This window comes from Hydra vulgaris, chromosome 09, assembly GCF_038396675.1.
Source record: "Hydra vulgaris chromosome 09, alternate assembly HydraT2T_AEP".
Taxonomy (NCBI): Eukaryota; Metazoa; Cnidaria; class Hydrozoa; order Anthoathecata; family Hydridae; genus Hydra; species Hydra vulgaris.
Genome location: NC_088928.1, coordinates 29281665 through 29302115, shown reverse-complemented (window position 1 = coordinate 29302115; position 20451 = coordinate 29281665). Strand labels below are relative to the sequence as shown.

Here is a 20451-nt window from a genome sequence, read left to right as displayed (position 1 = left end):
AAACTGTAAAAAAGTGTGATTTTTTAGAGTTTCAGTAGGTTGTTAATTTTATTTATATAACATTTAAATTTATTGAAAATTTGAGTTTTAAAATTTTGGTTATTTTCTTTTACTTTTAATTTAATCTGTTTTTTATAGATATTGATTTAAGAACTCAACTGATGATCCAAGGTTTTGATTTTAGTTTAATTTGTTTAGCAGTTTTTTAAAAGTTTTTAAAAATTTTTGTTTATCAAAATTTTGATAAACAAAAAGTTCATTTGAAAGTTATTACTTTGGTTGTTTTAGGAGGAGTACAAGGGATGCATATAAATTGTGCCATATGATCAGAAAATTATACTGTAAGATTGACTGAAATCAGATTAGGGATGTGAAAGTTTGAAAAGATATTATCAATAAGTATCTGTATAGTTTAAATTTGAAGAGCACCACCTTTTTTGGCTTCAGTAGGACAATGCTCAATAGTAAAAACATTAATATTAACATCAATGATATTAGAATCATTAATATTTAGCTTTGATCCGAAGATTAGAAAGAGTGGTAAGAGAACTAATTACATTGTGTAGATGATCAATATGGTAGCAATGTAGTGGTGGGGTAGTAATGCAAAGTTTAGATGTAGGTACATCACAATTATTAATATTTTATTCAGTTCAAGAAAGTCATAATACTAGTAGTTAGTACTTTTGTTGGAGATTTTGTTTATATTCCTAAATAAGTTTTCGAAGTGGGATTCTAAAGATTTCTTATTATTGGTTTGGACAAATTGGTTGGTAGAGACAAAATTGGTTGGTAAAATCTGACATGATAAAGTTAGAGAGCTCAAAATCTGAAAGTGCACAAACGGTAGGTTTTTGGTTACGCAGTCACTACTGTACTTGGCAGTCGAATATTTAACAAAAAGACTATAGTTGAGTTTGTTGATATGGTTACAATTAAAATGCACCCAAGAAGAGCAATAATTACATAGAACTTCTTTATGGGCACTGCTATACAGCAGAACTTACAAATATTTCTTTTTGTCATGATCTATTATGCTTAAACAAAGTCTAGATCAAATATAAATATAGATATATCTACTATATTTTAAATAAAAACTGATATATCTATATATAAATATATTTACTATATTTTTAAATAAAAACTGAGATTTAAAAACATTGTTGATTTAAGAACTAATGATAATTTATAAAGAAATGATAGTGAGATATAAGAGATTTAAACTGGTAGTAAAACATGGTTTACAGTAATTATAGATTTAGTTTAATTTAACTTTTATGTTATGAAAGTAGCTGTTGAAACCACTACTTCTAAGACATTGTATAATAATATAAATAATGTAATTAATATAAGGCAAGTAATAATAAGAGATAATATAAAATAAATAATAATATAAGACAATTAATAATAATACTAATTAATAATATAAGTATAGCCAGTCTTCAGCATTTGAAATTTACCACCAGCGCACAAAAAAGTGCTGGCCAGACAGTAATTATTTGTCTGGCATTTTTTTGTGATTTAAAAAAAAAAATTTGTTGCAATTTAAAAACACGCTTGAAATTTTTTGGCAAGCACTTAAAAAAGCCCCAGCCCCATGTAGTATTGGCGAGTGCAAAACTGCAAGCGAGCGGAAGTGCTCATCAAACGGAGAAGACTGTATAATATTATGTATTTATATATTAATCATTTATTTTTTTTTTTTTTTATTATAATACCTTTCTGTAGCAATTATTCTACGAAGACCTAGAGGTGAAGCAACTATTATATCAGCATGATAAAAAGGGGCATAAAGTTTAATTGTATTTTTAGCAACTGCAACACCAATTTTAAAATCATCATCAATATTTCCTTGAAACATTGTTTTGAAATCATCTGTGAAAATAAAAAATAAAAAAAAATATATATATACACATAAATATACATACACAAATATTAGATGCATTAGACGCATTATGGATGTCATAAAAAAACAGAAAGTTGTGGAGGCTTCAGTAAATACATCGACTACCACATAGCCTGACCCAAAATGGAGTGCTGCTACATCAACTGAGGGTTTGGCATGGGGCAGCAATCTTATCTTTCATTATTCTTTGTTTTTTTCTTCTTTTTCTAAAAAATTAAATCGCTCTTTTTTACCTAAAGAGCGCAAAAATGATATTAGGAAATTGCGACCTAACATACAAAAACTAAACGTTATAAAATTCAAGTGCTCATGGGTTTTTCTATTTCTTTTGGCATGGTTATAAGCAATTAGGGGTCTTCCATAAAGTATATATGCATGTAGTGTAAGGGAAGGTGAGGGTTACCCAAAATGAATGTGTACAAGGGAGTGTATTAAAAACAGCCAGTACAAATGCGGTTTGACTTTCTCTTGTACTCTATCTCTCCTAAAACGTGATTTCTTTTTTTTCCTAGCAAAAGCATTGACTTGCACAAGTTTAAAAAATCAATATTCTGTAATGTAACAGATATGTCAAATTAATTAAGAGTTTTTTTGTTTTTAGCGTTTTGAAAAATTTATGTGTTGGAGAAGAGGGGAGACGGAGTTGATTTTCTAATAAATATAAATACATATGCAAGTAGGGGGAAGGGGTTGTTAAAAGCATACAAGGGAGGAGTAGGTCCTAAATCTGCTACTGGTATCATGTAACTTAGGAGCTTTTGCTTGTACCTCCTTGCAACTCTTCCTGTTACCTCCAAATAAGGTTACAGCTCTAAAACTCAGTTTAATGGTTCTGAGACTGGCTGGTAGTAGGGTTTCCCCAATTCTATGGTAGCTCTTAGAGAGGCTGATTCCATCAACAGCAGCAAAATATCAGAGTATTAACAGTGCCATGTTGCGCATGGGTGGTGTCCTTGTTAATGCTTTTGGTGCACATTGTTGAGGCTAAAGAGCCCTATGTTATGACTTAGGGTTAATTAACAGGACTGAGACAACTGCATAACTCTTTGCTTAGAAGGCTGTGCTCTATGAATGAGTCAAGTTCTCTTTAAACTTAAATCATGTCAAAAGTAATATAAAATATTAAACATAAAAAACCATCTCCACCACCTAAATGTTTTAATATATCTTCTACAAATATTTGTAAACTGCAAAGCAAGAATCCATCAGTTGAATCTTACCTCTTGCAAAATTCACCAGACTTGTTTGCTCTTAGTGAGACCAATTTAAATTCTGCTATTCTTTCTTCAGATCTCAATGTTGATGGGTTCTATCCTTTGATTCGCAAAGACTCCAATAGTCACATGCTTGGCTTAGGGCTATACATCACATCAACTCACCTATTTGTTGTGAAATCAAGTTCGAATCCTTTTGATTATTCTTTTATGTGCTTCTGCTTAGCACCTCTTCACTCTATCGTCTATCTCTTTGTTCTTTATCAGTCTTCTTCTTTCTGAGACTGCCCTCTTCCAGATATAATTTCTGATCAAACTGATAAAATCTTACACCACTGACCCTGCTGGCACTAAATCTTATAACTTCTGCATTTCTCAATCTCTTACTCAGATAGTTAACTTTGTGAGTCGTTTTCCTCACAACCCAAATCCTTTACTCCTTGATTTATGCCTTGTTTCTGATCATAGATTGTGTACAGTTTCTCCTTTTCTATCACATTGCATAGTCAGAATCACCTTAGGTGATTCTGACTATGCAATGATCTGTTTAAATCTTTTATCTCGTACTTTATCTACATTAATGATCTTACCGACAACCTTACATCTAAAGTAGCTCTTTTTGCTGATGACTCAACTTTATACTCCTGTCTTGACAAAAAGTCTTCTCTTTTTGATTGCTTAGAACAGGCAGCCAATATTGAATCTGATCTCACTTCTGTAACAGATTGCGGCTTACAGTGGCTTATAAATTTTAACTCTAACAAAACTCAGTTATTTACTGCAAATAACTATTGCAGTACTGTTCACATTCCTATATTAATGGAAATCATATATATAATTGATTACTAAACTTGCATTCGCTAAGGTTGCCACTCTTTGTCATTCTCGCCATTTTCTTACTTCTGTTATATTATACTGTTGTCATATTTAGGCTGGTTCTATTAATGATGCTCTTTCTCTTCTTGACAAGGTCCAAAAATGCATTGTAAACATAGTTGAACCCGCTCTATCTGCTAAGCTTGAACCTCTTTCCCATCCCCATAAAATTGCATTTCTTTCTCTTTTCTACAAATACATGGTCGTTGCTCAAAGGAGCTATCATCTCTAGTTCCATCAACTAATTCCTTGACTTGTCATTCAGCTAAGTCTCATTCTTTTACTGTATATGTCCTTGCATACTCTAAAAACTTTTATTCATCTAGTTTTTTTCCCAGCACTTCAACCTTGTTTTCCTGACTCATACAACCTTCAATATTTCAAGTCTTCTGTCAACCATTTCCTTGCTCTATAACTTAATTCTTTTTTTCTAGTAAATCCCAACTTAATAGTGGTTGCTTGCAGCCTTGTTGGCAGTGAATCATAACAAATGTAAAAAAAAAAAAAAAATCAGTAATGTTTACTAGTGTACTTTAGTGATCACTAGTCTACTACAGAATTAGTAAAATACCACATAGTTTAACAATGTAAGAGTAAAAGCTTGTTCTGTTGCATTCACTACTTTAGTGTCCTTATAGATTTCCACCATTGCTAGCAACTATTGAGAATGAAAACCTTTAACATCTTACTATTTAATTTCATTTTTGGTATACCCCGTCACTTTCAGGCAGTTGAGTGTGCTGTTAAAGATATCTCTGCAGCAAGCTCAACCAATTTTATACATGAATTGTGACATGGGATGATTTTACAGTGTACTGCATCCAGAAAACCTAGAGTTAGCTGTAAATCAGACTTTTTGTGAAGCACGTTTCATATTGTTTCATTGATTTATCAATATCTAGAACTTTAATATTTATGTTAACTTTAAGTTTCAGATGTAGTCTTTTCATCATAGTAAGTGTTAGATGGATTTCTAATATTTTTAGCTGTAATCCTTTAAAAGATTATTATTAGCAGAAAAATTGAACTAATTTTAAACATTAAAAATTAAATTAACATAATTATAACAGTTTATATACCAAATAATTAGTACAGCGACTATATAATAAAAACCATACAGCCATTTTTTCTAAGTTGAGGAAGTCAAACTTAACAAATTGATAAAAAAAACAACTTAAATTAACATTAAACATTAAATTAACATAATTATAACCGTTTATATACCAAATAATTAGTACAGTGACTATGGCATAATTAATATTTAAAAGTGATATTATCATAATGTAATGTTATAGAGAGCAAGAGAGGGAGTTTATTGAAATTTAAAAAAAAAAAAGTTAATTGCTAATAAAAAATCCATAAAAAGTATAATGGTTAACTGAAAAAATTACAGAAAAATAGATGTAAAAAAAAATAATCTTGTAGATGTAATTGCGCTAGAAAAAAATAATTTTCTTTTTAACTAATAAAAAAATTTTTTTAACTAATAAACTAATAAAAAAATTTAACAGAAAAAAGATAAATTTTTTTTGTTAAATCTTTTTCTCTTTTTGTTAACAAAGTATCTTGTCTTTTCTCTTCTGTTTTTTCTTTTAATTTTTTAAATTTTCTATTGAAGTATCAATAGTTAAATTCTTTTTTCACTCTAAAATTGCTGTTCTTGTACTCTTCTGTTTTTTCATTCTCAAATTGTTGTTATTGTTTTTTTCTCTTCTGCTTTTTAATCTATTATTTTCTATGTTTGAATTGCTAATAATTTATTTACTTTTTTTTTGAAAACCTTTTTGTTAATATTTTTTCTTTTTTCTGATTTCACAAAAATTAAGCACTTTAGTGTGACTACAAAGAGCTGAAAAGCTTAACAAAAAACTCAATCACAATATGAAAAATGAATCAATCACAATCTGATAAAAAAAACAGAAGTCTTGATGTAACTTGTACTGCTGTGTGTCTTGATGCATCTTCTACTGCTGTGTGTCTTGATGTATCTTGTACTGCTGTGTGTCTTATTTTGACAGATATTTTTTTATTAAATAAGTTTACAATCCTGCAAAAATTGCATTAAATGTTTTAAATCTTGCAAACAATGTTCGAAATCTTATAGAGCCGATCGTCTTTAATTCTTTCTTTGACAGATATTCATGAAGAAATGAAGAAATGTTTCTTTTTTCAGCAACAGTGTCTTCCTTTGTCTTGTAAACTATATATTTCATGGTTTTCTGTTGGATATTTTTCTTTTCTATGTTAAAAAAAAAACTTTAAATGCTCCCTGCCTGAAGGCAGAAAACTACCTTCAAAATGTTGTTGTGGTTTACCAATAAGATACACACAGAATTTAGTTTTTTCATCCATAATGATGACTAGGCAAACACTTCTTAAAACTGTTTTTTTTTTATTTGAATTTAAAAATCAAAAAAAAAAAATTTTCTATTAATTTTAATCCATCTACAGCTTGTATCAATCTTATAATGGCATTCTATATATTCTTGTTTATCATTTAAATAAATTAAGATAGAAATGAAATATAATTAAGATAGAAATGAAATATAATTAAGATAGAAATGAAATATAATTAAGATAGAAATGAAATATAATTAAATATAAGCTTTTAGTAAAATAAATAAATTAAGATAGAAATGAAAAGCTTTTAGTGTGAAGCTAATAAATAACTGGCTAGCCTAAAATATTTTATGAACAAATATTTTTAAAATATTTTTATAAGACATTAAATCAAAAATATAAGAGTCAGTATTAAATTTCTTACCAATTTCAATTAAAACATTTAAATTCTAATAACCAAAAGAAACAAAAAATACCAAAGAGCATTTGATATCAACAAAATTTGAATTTATATATATAATATTGAATTTACATATATAAAATATATAACATTAAATTATATATAATATAAAATATATAACATTAAATTATATATAATATAAAATATATAACATTAAATTATATATAATATAAAATATATAACATTAAATTATATATATATAAAATACATAACATGAAATATATATATATATATATATATATATATATATATATATATATATATATATATATATATATATACATACATACATATATTAGGGGTAGTCATTTTGAGGGAATTTCTAAAAAATGAAGCACATACCCAGCTAAAGTTGGAGCAAAAGTTTTTTTTTAAACATCTTCACTTCCAACCAGGCTGCAAGCAACCACTATTAGAATTGGAAATTACAGGAAGAGAAAAGATAAAGTTTATAAAGCAAGGTAACAATTAACAGACAACTTAAAAAATTGCAAATTATATGAATCAGGAGAACAAGATGAAGGCAGCGACTTCCAAAGAACTGATGTTCGAGGAGAAAAACTAGACAAATAGGAATTTTTGGAGCACTTAGGAGCAGGTACAGTAAAAGGATGAGACTTTATTGAATGACGAGTAACACAATAATGAATTTTAGTAGATGGCTCAAGAGAGGCTAGCTCTTTAGACCAGGAACCCTTATAGTATTTATAGAAAAGAGAAGCAACATAACAACCATGGTGGAAGGTTGGCTACAAAAGCAGGTTCAACTATATTTATAATGCGCTATTGCACCTTGCCTAAAAGAGAAAGGGTGTCATTCAAAGATTCACTCCAGATAAGGCAACAATGCCACATTAGATGTGAGATTTCCTGGAAGATTGTTAATGTAAATTAAAAAAGTATAGGGCCAAGGAGCCTTGAAGAACCCCTAAAGTTACAGGACATAAAGACAGATATGACAGGACATAAAGAAGAGTGCTGTCCATCAAGAACAACTTTTACACTACGATTGGAAGGATTCATTCAGGATATGATTGGTAAGGATTGGTACGATTGGTAAGGATTCAATAATCTTAAAGAACTTGATGCACTGTAAGAAAAGAGCTTATGGAAAAGACCAGCATGCCAAACCTTATCAAAGGCTTTCGAAATGTAGAGAGCGGTAGCCTTAACGAACAATCTCTAATGCACAATAAAGCCTATCGGTTATAACTGTTAACAAATCAGTAGTAGAACGAGAAGTCGAAATTCATATTGATGGACAGAAAGTAATTTTTTAGATTCAAGATGATTGATTAAGTGTTAGTTAAATAAAGACTCAAAACCCTTGCTTATGATAGGAAGAAGACTAATGGGACGGTAGTTAGACAAGTCAGATCGCTCTCCAGAATTTTTGAAAATAGGGATAACAGATGCCGCTTTCCAGCAGGCTGGAAAAAAAGACTCTGATAAGCACTTGTTAAATAGTTTTGAAAGTATAGACAACAGCTCCAGAGAACACTTCTGCAAGACTATCACAGGTTGTCCTGACCACAAGTTGTAGAAGAGTCTAAGCAGGAAATCACTTTAGATACAGAAGCTGGTGTGATAGGAATATCAAGCAATGGATCAACCTGTTTGTCGGCTATATCAAGTAGGATGTGATTAGTCGAATCAACAGATGAGATTGACAAAAAGCTTTTTGCAAACAGTTCAGCTTTGACTTTAGGAGAGGAAAAAAGATCTGAACCATGCAAGAGGAATAGCAGATTTGCCCTTATTATAGACACTGTTAAAAATTCTCCTAATTTTTGAGATGAAATACAAGATTTTGTGACCTGAGAATAGCGAGCTTCGGCATTAGACAAAACCTTTTTACAATAGTTTCTAGCAATGGTAAACAGACACCTGTTTTCTGGAGAATTTGTTTTGGTGATAGATATAGAAGTAATGGTTATGATTGGAAATTGCAGCAGCACAATGAAAGGAAAATCATGGAGATGAATGAGACTTCACTTCGCATGGAGTCGTTGAAAAGGAATAAAAGATTCCATGCCAGCCTGAATCCAAGAAGTTACATAAGAAGCACATTTGTCAGCAGGAAGATAAAAGATTTCTACCCAAAGACAAATGTGGAGAAACTGAGCACTGACTAGGATCAGAAATAAGACATAAGTCAAGTAAAGAAGGTAAATGATTCGGATTGTCTGGAAAGCAAGTTGGAAAGTTAACTATTTGTGTTAGAGATTGAGAAAGGCAAAAGTTGAGCCTTAATGGCTGCAGTAAGTCACTGACACTAGAGCCAAGCCATTCACTGTGATGAGCATTAAAGTCAACAACAACAACAATATTGACTAAAGAATAAAGAGAAGGGGCTTGGTCAATTTAATCAAAAATAACATCAAAAAGAGTGCAGTCTTGAGATGGAGAGAGATATAGAACATAGAGAAAAGTGTTAGAGTGAAGTAGTGCTAAACAAAAGCACATTTTAAAACTAATTTATTTTTTAGGTGCCCTTAGAAGTCCTTACAGTCTTATCACAGAGCACCGCGAAAGAGCATTCAAAAGGAAGTTCACACTTCTTTCCTTACCAATGCACAGTGGGCTGGATATTAGACATGGTGGACAAAATTATTTTGATCTTTTTTTTTTTTACTAAAACCCTTTTTGCCAATACTAAAAATTATTTAAGAAAAATAAAACTTTAAAAACTTAAATTTAAAATTTTTTTAATTTCAACTCATATAAATTCTTAAAATTGTGGAATTGAATAACAAACTTTTCTGGGGGAATAAATTTAAAATGAAAATTGATGCAACAAACTTTAAAAATAAAAATGTGCACTTCAGAAAAAATTTATCACTAGATTTGAAATTCTATTATCGATATTATGTAATAGATTTGAAATATATAGATAAATATATAGAAAATATAAATTAATATATAGATTTCAAACTCTATTATTAATATTATTACATGTTCAAGACGTTTTGATTAAGTCTGTAGATTATTTATCATCTCTATATATAATAATGTATTATTTTTATTTTTAATCTATTGGCTGCAGATTCTGGGTGAGTAATATTACAACATTTTTATTATTATAAAGTCTACTGAGTTCTAAAGGTACTATACAAATAATCAACAGATACTCTTCATTCGCCATTATTTTCATTTTAACTTACCTGTTTGTAAACACTATATCCTGTAGCACCATCAAATCCAGCCTTGCATCTAAACTTCAGTTTAGTTAATTCCTTAGCATTGTGATTAGCGCAGTAGTTTGTATATCACATAGCTTTTTAAGAGTGTGTTTTAGAAGATCTTTTAGCAGTATTTGTACTGACTAGTCATCTATTTGAATGTTCTTGGGATAGCATTTAGCTTTTGAAGATCTTATACCATTGTATAAAGGATATGTGGCAACCGTTTTTTTCAGCACCGTTTCTTAGAAACTGGTATGTTGATTTTGATATATCACCACTAATAGTCAATGATAAAGTTTCATCAGGTAAATATATCTAAGCAGGTTTAATGGGGTTTTTATTTCAAATTTCAGAAATTTTTGTCCCAGTTTTGTACTTAAACTCACTTCTTAGTTTCAATTTTATTGCATGAAGCATTTTTTGGCTAAATAAAATATTACTAACGTTGTTAGGCTTATTCTTTTTGTTCTGTTACAAGCTTTTTCAAAAGAGCAACATGGTTTCCCAACTTCATTAACTGATTATGTAGTATTTAATGTACCGTAGGTGTATCGAAAATCTTGAGCTAGCCAATTTTCATTGCTTCTCTCAAAATGAGTTAACTCTTTACATTATAATTTTATAAAATTTTTCACTCAGAATCCTCTAGTTTAATATCTGCAGAAACTAGAACAGTTAATTTCAATGAAAAGAATGGTATATCATTAAGAACTAGTTTGTTTTGATGTATAAGTCCATAAATGTCACCAATTTTTATTCTATTACTAAACAAAAAAGCAAAAAAATTGTTAGGTAAACAGTGCAATTTGTATTGAATTAAATAACAAACAAAATAACATGTATTTTTGTTTACAAGAAATAAAAGTTGATTTCAAGCAAATAACATAAGTTACAAGTCATTATTTTAAAATGTTAAGAAAAAAAAACGGGGAAGTTAGGGGCAATGTATATAGTTCAAATATACATATTACATTTACTAGTTTAAGTATTTATATAGGTTCTCGTAGGTTCCCTAAATTATGTGATACTTTTTGTACATAATAAAAGTAATAAATGTTAAAAATTTACCTCGTTATTTTAAAGCCAGATTATAAGTGTATAGTGAACTGATCTTTACTTTATTTATTTTTTTTTTTGAAAAGCTTTACTGTTAAATATTTTGAATATATAAACTAATCCCGTAAGCTTATAAAATTTTAAAAGTTACAGCTATGTATTAAAAAAAAAAATTCATGTTTTTTTTAAAAAAAAATTTTCATTATATATGAGACCGCAACTAATTTTTGTGGTTTTACAAGATACTATTATACTCAAAACAATTTTTAAAACTTTAAATGAGAGTATTACAAATATGTTTTATTATATGGTTTTGAATATAATAAATATTCATTTTTTAGGTTTTGTCCACCAACTGGCCCACTGTGCGATATTATAAAACTTGTCCAGACATGGGGTTGAACTACAGCTCTCTAGTTCCTAAGGCAAGCGTGCTAACCACTACGCTGCGGCTGCTCATAAAAGGTCATAAAATAGTCTTTGGATTCAAATCTAGTTTCCCGACAAATGGGTGATTTTTTACAAATGTAAATGCCCAGGCCAAGAACGTGACTACTGAAGTCTGAGCAAAATTAAAGAAAAAGAAAAAAAAAAGGGCTAAAACTTTTTTTAGGTAAATCAGATGACTTTTAAGACCTCCTCAAGACCAAAATTGTTATGAATTTGTACTTCAAAAAATGAAAAATAGGGTGTATTTAGAGTGTTTGAGGAAAACTTTAATGAAAAAGGGATTCAATTTTTTTTAGTTATTTGTTAATATTTTCATTATAAAAAGGGGATATCATAATGTTTTTTACATATTCTTGGTTAAAACAATTTACAAAAAGAAAAATTGAAAAATTTATTTTGCACAGGAGGTTAAGATAATTGGCTAATGATAAAAAACTCTTTCAAATAATACAAAAGAAAATGCACAGTAGAGCTGTATTTTAAAGTTACTAAGAGTTTTTATATACAACTTTCATGATTTTATTTTTAAAAACTTTCATATTTACATGATTGTTATTAATCGAATTACAATATAAAGTAAAATTGCATATAGGAATCATGAAAATACTTGAATAATATGATCTCATTTCAAAAGTATATGGAGCATGCTTTGATACAACTTTAAGCAATACTTGTTCTAAGAAATAATCATTTATTAGGATTGCAAGAAAAGTAGACAAATACCTTCTTTTACTGGCTTGTAGGCATCATATCACTGAGCTTAAAATGGTTCATTTCTGATAACAATGATAAAAAATAATGGCATAGGGCCTGAAAATCCCTTATTCATAAAGTTCAAACATATGTTTGAGTATCCTAAATTTGAATATGACAACCTGACTTCTTTTGATTGGAATACTGAGGAAGGAACCATTTTTAAGGAAGCTGCAAGGTAAACTTTAAATTACTGTGAGACTTATATTTCTAAAAAATGCAATATGAGGAATGAACGAAGAGAAACTGAAATAACCATGCAGTATTTATTTCCTTCTGCCCCTTTAAAATTATAGAAAACTAGAGCTGTTCATCATGCTAGGTTTTTAGGCAAGAGTACATACTACCTTCAACATTTGTGCAAGCAACTGACGTTTGCACAAATATTAATCTACTTGTAGATTTGAAACTCATCTATGGGTTTATAATATGCTTTTACACAAGATGGTACCTTCAAGCAGATAAAGCAATTCAAACTCCTGCTCTGATCTAGATGCAATCTTTCAAATGAAAGATTATAAAAAAGTTTGCTTGAATCCAAAGGCAGTTGAGGCATCCCTTTATAAGCAAAAATGGCATCTTGATTTAACAATAGTTCCCTTGGCTCTTTTGGATAAAAATATTTTTATGGATAAAAAAGAAGCAATTTCAGATGAAATATGCAAAGATAGAATAGATACAATTTAAAATGAAGATGATAAGTAGAAAGGACTTTTAACTGCTGATATATATATATATATATTTTATATATATATATATTTTATTTATATATATATGATATACATATATATATATATATATATATATATATTTTATATATATATATATATATATATATATATATATATATATATATATATATATATATATATATATATATATATATATATATATATATATATATATATATGTACTTATTTACATACAAAGTCATGGCAACAATTTTATAATAAAAACTTTAAAGAAAAATGTAAACCAGGTCTTTCAGCTTTTGATTCTTCTTCTTCTAGATCTTTTGAAAATTCTCGAACAAATCTTTTTTTTTGCATTACCTGTATCTTCAAGTATTTAGAACAATTTTTATATATTTAATAATATCTAATTGCCCAATAATTATTTTTTGTTATACTTATAAATGTAGAAAACTATAATTTACATAAAGTTTACCTTTGGTCGTGATCCCAGTGCAAGTTTGGTAATATTATTTATAATTTTCAAACAAGAATCTTTATAAGGCACTAACATCAATACTTTAGGACGAGTAAGTCCTTGATCGCGAAAATCCCTAAATTAAAGAATAAAAATAAAAAATAATTGTATTTTTAAAAAACTTATTTATACTTGGAATAACATATCATTCTTATTAAAAGGTTTGCGAAATTAGTATAAGATATTTTGACCTAAGAAATTTTCAAGTCAAAATAGTTTATATGCACATATATACAATACATTAACGTTATAAAATTATAGTTAAAAAATTATTTTGTATTTTTATATAAATCGAAGCGGCTAATTTGACATAAATTTCATTACTTATACGCTAGCATATACAGTTTTAAAAGAATGATTACTAGAAGAATGTCTACTGGAAGAATGTCTGCATCATGCTTACCCCCAAAAAAAAGATGAAAATTAGAAGAATGACTAATACCAGAATGAATATTTGAAGAATGGCTAATAGCAGAATGAATATTGGAAGAATGACTAATAGCAGAATAAATATTGGAAGAATGACTAATAGCAGAATGAATATTAGAAGAATGATGACTACTAGAAAACAGACTACTAGATGAATGACCACTAGAGCAATGACTTCTAACAGAATAAATATTAGAAGAATAATTACTAGAACAAGATACCATTGTACATCAGTTCTCAAAAAAATCGTAACTATAGTTTAATTAAAATAAAACTCTTGTGAAAATAATAAAAAATTAAACTTTTTTTGATTTTTGTTTTTCAGACAACTTTTCAGAAGCATAAAAAAAATAATTAAAAAAAAAATATTACACATCCATATTTTTGTTATATTTAATTAAACATAACATAAAAAAAAATATTACACATCCATATTTTGTTTTTCAGACAGCTTTTCAGAAGCAGCCATCTTGGCATTGTTTTTTACAATCTGAGATCTAGTTCTAAAGAACAAATAAAATTTAAATTACACATAAATCAAATAACATTACAATTGAATAAAATAACTTGACGACAAATTATAATATAAATAAAAAATACAAAATGCGTTAAATGTGAATTTAGGTGTCTATACATAACAATCTCTAATTCAAAAAAAAAAAAAAAAAACTTAAGTGTAAATAAGCACCTTTTAATAAACATATATATACATATATAACAATCTCTTTTTTTCCGAAATGTTTTTTTCAAATTTTTGAAGTAATCATTAAATCTACTTCATAATATTAAACATGTAATTTTAACAACTAGGAAAAAACTATTAAAACTTTTATAAACAGCTTATTATTATAATTTAGAATTATTAATGCATAGTACCTAAGGCACTCACAGAAAAGAGGCAAAAACACTTTAAATGGTCTGAAGGAAATGGTTTGAAGGAAAGTCTTTAAATGGTCTGAAGGAAAGTTTTTGAGGTGGTTAAGCTTTTTTTTCATTTGGATAGAAATAATTCAATAACTTTAAGGCCTTTAAAATATGATCCAAATTTTACGATTAGAAAAGATAATTTTTGTAAACATTTTGTAACCAAACGTCTCTCATTTTCTTTCACAAAATATTTAATTTTTTAACTGTTAAAAGTATCTGGAAGTTAAAAGTACCTGGCAGTAAATATTATACAATTTTTATTCAAAGAACCTTTTTTGTCAAAAAATTTAAATCTGATAACATTTGAGTTTTATGCTGAAATATACAAAATTATAAACGATAAAAAAATGAAAAAAAAAGACTTTCTTTAATACATGATTGACTGCATGAAGGCAATATAACCTACGAACTTCTTCACCATTAGAGAGTGAACGATCAGTAAAAAGTATGTCTTTATAAGATCCCATATAAGTAAATAGCTGTTTTTGAAGTTCAGTAAAGCAACCTAAATTGAGAAACAATTTTATAGAAAAATTACAAGAATACTTGAAAAAAACACCTAAGTTAACCAAATAAATATGGTAATAGTAATTAGTAACCAAATAAAAATGGTTATAATAAATCTTTAACAATAAAAATAAGCAACAAAAATTTTGATTATAAACAATTATTATTTTTTTTTCAAAACCTCTCTTGTTTGCTTTTGTTTTGTTAAACACCTTCCATTCTTCTATCAACTTTTCTTTAACCTAAAGGAGAAAAAATAGTCTTCGATTTTTTTAAAAACAAAAAGTTACAATTTGTTTATAAAAAATACTTTTCAATTCTACAACCCTCCTTTTTCATAATAAGAAAAAAATGCTTTTCTTGTTTCTTTTTTTAAGTACAAAACTTAATTTGAAATTATTTATAAAACTTTTGTAACCCAAACATAAAAAATATTACACATGCTTGCTGCAACAAATTTTCTTGCTGAAGTATGTTGTTGAAAGTACCATAGTAACTCTTGCAAGAATAGTTTTCAGTAAACTAAAAAAAAGCAAACTAAAAAAATGCTAACTAAATATTGTATTCTACAAATTATTTTGTCTTTTTAAAGAATAAATTAAAAATAATTATAAGACTATTATATTAAAATGACTGTGAATATAAGAATAATATAATTTTAAAAAATCCATAAGTATTTTAAATTTGAAGAAATCGATGGAACCTTATAATTCTCATGTCACGATATTTTATGGTCTTAAAACTATTTTTATTTTAATAATCAAAAACCATTAGCTGCTAACTTAACAATTTTAACATTCTATTTTTGAAGGTATTTAAGTTTTTTATTATTAAGTTTGCCTTGCAATTCTTGTTGATCAATTTTTGACGGCCAGAGCTGATATTGGGACTGCACATAGAGACAATTTTGCTCTGTTTACTAAGTTTTTGTCTTCATAAAATAAGATTTCAAATTTAAACAAAGTTGACAAAGTTTGGAAACTGGGTTGCGCGGCCAGCAATGCCTAATAACTTGCTAATTAATCAATTAAAAAATAATAGTTAATTAGCATTTGAACTGTAGTTCTATAAATAGTTGACTATAGAATATAATGTTGAAATCAAGGAATGAAATTTGTTTTGAAAAAATTGTTTTGACAATCTTTATTCTTTTACTCCTAATTTTTTCAATCATGTTGTAGAGAATAATTTTTTCAATCATGTTGAAGAGAATAATTTTCTCAAAAAGATGGTATAAAATTTTGATAAAAAATAATAATTTTTAATAAACTGTTAAAATTTCTTCTGCAGGACAATTGTCTTCTTTTGAAAAATAGGCATAAAATTCTCGGAAGTGTTATTTGCAATCAGTGAACTTTAATGCTTTCACGATTTCACTTAAAATTTATTTATTTACTCTTTTAAGAGTACATTGTATTTACTCTTTTAAGATTACATTGTCTTTACTCTTGTAAGAAAATTATGTTTACTCTTGTAAAAGTAGATTGTATTTACTCTTGTAAGAAAATCATAGTCTTGTAAGAGTACATCATATTTACTCTTGTAAGAAAATCGTGTTTACTCTTGTAAAAGTAAATCATTAAAATTAAACTTAAAGGGTAAAACTTTTATAGAAGTAGAACTTCGTAGAAGTACAATCATTTTTATAAACAACATTATATTTTATAACAGTATTTTTATATAGTTGTTTTGTTAAAATGATTGATTATGTTATAAAATTTTTATATTATCACATATTTATTTCATTAATAACTAAACTATTAAATAAATTTAAAAATAATAATATAAAAATTAATTTTTAAAAAATCTAAGGATAAAATAAAAAAAAATTTTTAAATGCCTATTTTCAGTCTTTTTATCATTTAAAAAAAAAATAATTAAAAGTTCAGTGGGAATATAAAATATTATTATCTAAGGATAATTTAAATTCTTGAAAAAAAAGACCACACAAGGTTTAAGCAGGCAGCCCTTGTAGCCCGTTATGTTCATTTTAGACGTACTATTTGTAGCTCCTTCACTCATTTGCTTCTGCTAAAGTCTGAATTCTTTGTATAAATTTAAATTTTAAATCCAATCTATTCTAATATAAAATATGACTTAAAAACCTGCATGCAATGAAAAAGATAAAACCATGCACTGAAGAGTCACACTTACAGTGTGCAAAGTACATAGCCTAAAACTCAATAAAACTATTCACTTATTCTGCATACCAGTAGCAACTCATTACAGGCATTTTTGAAAAAAAGTTACTCAACCTGTATCTGCAAGCAGCGGATTTGTTAAATAAGGTTTGTATTTTAAAGTTTAGGATTGAGACTCCTTGACTTTAATGGTCCTCTACTTTAATGACTACTTGTCTTTAATGGCCCTCTTTGCAGTTTTGGGCAGATAAATTTAATAAGAAACAATTTATTAAGAAAAATTGAGCATCAGATCCATCAGCAATATTTCATCACTCAGAGCTGCTACTTGCATGCAAGAAATAGTAGCAAAGTATTTTAACTCACTGCAAAGCAAGTTCAACAAAGCAGGTATTAACAAAAATATTTTATGTAATTGCAGAATTTTGATAAAATGGGCTTGTGGTGATCAAGGCAACACATAGTTAGCAGGCATCGTGCTTATCATATATTGAAATTGAATGGCAGCAATTAAAGAGTCATTTATAAAGTTGGAAATTGAATCAATGCTGCTGGTAATCTTTTTACACCATTATTTTTAAATCAAAAAAACATCTGTACAAAGGTTGTTGCTTAAATGGTCCAGACAATGCTGTATATGCAACATATTTATCTGGAAAGATGGAAGATAACTAACTTGTGCAATGGTTAACTGGCATATGCACTCCCACTGAAAACTTAAGATAATTAGACTTTTTAGGTTATCAAACAATAGTTATTCATATTTTAGTCAAGATGGATGTTTGACACGTTACATATCAAGTTGTACTTGCACCAAATTGCATCAAAAACAATATTTGTTAATATGCTTACCAGTTTATTTGTCACACATTATGCAGCCAGTAGATATTTTTATTGCTATCAAATGTGCTTGGTGTAAATTACTTCATTTGATATTCAATGCATCTTATTAAAACATTCTTTTCTGTTTCTGCAATGTATACACTGCCACAAGAACATGTATATACCTTCAATGTATATACTGCCACAAGAACATGTGTACACCTTCAATGTATACACCACCACAAGAACAAATTATACACCTTCAATGTATACACTGCCACAAGAACAACCACAATGTATACAACGCCACAAGAACAGCCGCAATGTATACACCGCCACAAGAACATGTTTGTAAACATCAGGTTTACTATTAACTTTGACATGTTGTTGCATAAGATATTTTTTAACGTAGGTGGTGTAGTAAAAATTATTCTGATGCTACACAGTGGGCCAGAGGTGAGAAAGACTCCTCAAAATCAACTTCTATATCGAACAATTACTTTTTATAAGTTCTGTCCAATCAGAACCACTTCTGGGAAAAAAATATGCCCAGATTTGAATTCCTCAACCTCAATTACCTATATTTAGAAATACAACTGTCCCATCTAATGTCCCATCTAATGAAAAACTATTAGGATATCCAAGGACCACCCTTGATCACCCCTAAAATGATCATTTGAGCAATCATGACCACTTCTAAAGACCGAATATGCTTAGATTTGAATTCTCTTACTGCAATTACCTATATTTAGACATACAACATGTTTAATCTAATTTAAAAACCATCAATTCCATGACCACCCTTGACAACCTATGACCACATCACTAAAATTGAGCCCAAAAATGAATGCTTTGACCTTAAAAAACCCAAATTTTAATGACATGAAATACAATATCTCTAGAAATGCTTTTAAAAACACTTATGACTATTTTTGGATGTTTGAATTTTGGTTTTGTTTGTTTAGGGGAGATGGGGGCGCATTGATCGCCGGGGCAGTATGATCTTTTGGCTTTTACTCGTTCATTTTTGCCTTACTAGAAGTGAGGTTGCAATTTAATTAACCATTATGCTTCCCTAATTGATTATTCGTAATATTTTTTCATAAGGTTATCAGCGTCAAAAAAAATAAAGAAAATATTGTTTTTCGTCATAAAAAGTGATTTTTTTAAATCGTACTATAATTCAAATATATTTTTATTTAGATGTCTGTATGGGTTAACAACAATTTTATTTTAAATTTGTAAGTGTTAGGTGTATAATATAATATATAATTTTTATTTGGCTGCAATTTATACAGTAGATATTGCTATCAATATGTTACCTATACCTATTGGGGTACATTGATCTTTGACTATGCAGGGCCCATTGATCGGAGGATCAAAGTGCCCCATGGAAGACGAAGTGCCCCATGTTTTTGTTTATAAGCAATACAGTTAAACGAATGGAATTGTATTTATAATTTAAAAAAAAACTGTATATAAACAAACAATAGCTTTTAGCATTTCATTTTTTAAATCTACTTATGTTATAAGCTAGTAATAATAATACTATTATTTTATAATATCAAAAGAATAATATTTAACATAATAATTAAAAAATATTTAACATAATATTATTATGTTAAATATTAGCATTTATTAAAAACATATGTTTTTATTGATATATTTTTTTACAGATCTTAAAATGGTTAGAAATAGAATTAAAAAAACAAATAAAGTTGCTATACCAAGTGAAACAATGAAAGTAGCTGTTAATAAAGTTTTAGAAGGAACGCAACTGAATGTTGTAGCACGTCAGTTTAACATAGATAGAATGACTTTAAAAAGATATTGTCGTAAAAAGAGGCTTAATCCAAATGAAGCTTTCAAGCCTAACTACAACAATAGACAAGTTTTTATAGTAGAAGATGAAAAAAGTTTATCAAGTTATTTACTAATTGCATCAAAAATGAACTATGGCCTTTCAACTAGGTCAACGCGATTATTGGCATATGAATTTGCTTTAAAAAACAATAAGATATGCCCATCATCATGGATCAAAAATAAAATTGAAGGCATTGATTGGTTGCAAGGTTTTATGAAAAGACAACCAGAGTTGTCTCTACAAACACCTGAAGCAACGAGCTTCGCTCGATCAACAGCTTTTAACTAACACACTGTAAGAGAGTTTTTTCAA

General features: G+C 28.0%; 1 protein-coding gene across 1 annotated transcript in view; it reads right to left on the bottom strand.

Moving 5' to 3' along the window:
* The window catches only part of LOC100200700 (U3 small nucleolar RNA-associated protein 25 homolog), an 86078-nt gene that overhangs the window by 32973 nt on the left and 32654 nt on the right, over positions 1-20451 (bottom strand). Inside the window, exons 5-11 of the mRNA XM_065805251.1 lie at positions 15751-15834; positions 15494-15554; positions 15172-15310; positions 14304-14381; positions 13408-13525; positions 13217-13298; positions 1719-1875 (exon numbers count right to left, since the gene is read on the bottom strand). Of these exons, the coding sequence (XP_065661323.1) occupies positions 1719-1875; positions 13217-13298; positions 13408-13525; positions 14304-14381; positions 15172-15310; positions 15494-15554; positions 15751-15834 (719 nt within the window). The remainder of the gene's footprint in view (positions 1-1718; positions 1876-13216; positions 13299-13407; positions 13526-14303; positions 14382-15171; positions 15311-15493; positions 15555-15750; positions 15835-20451) is intronic.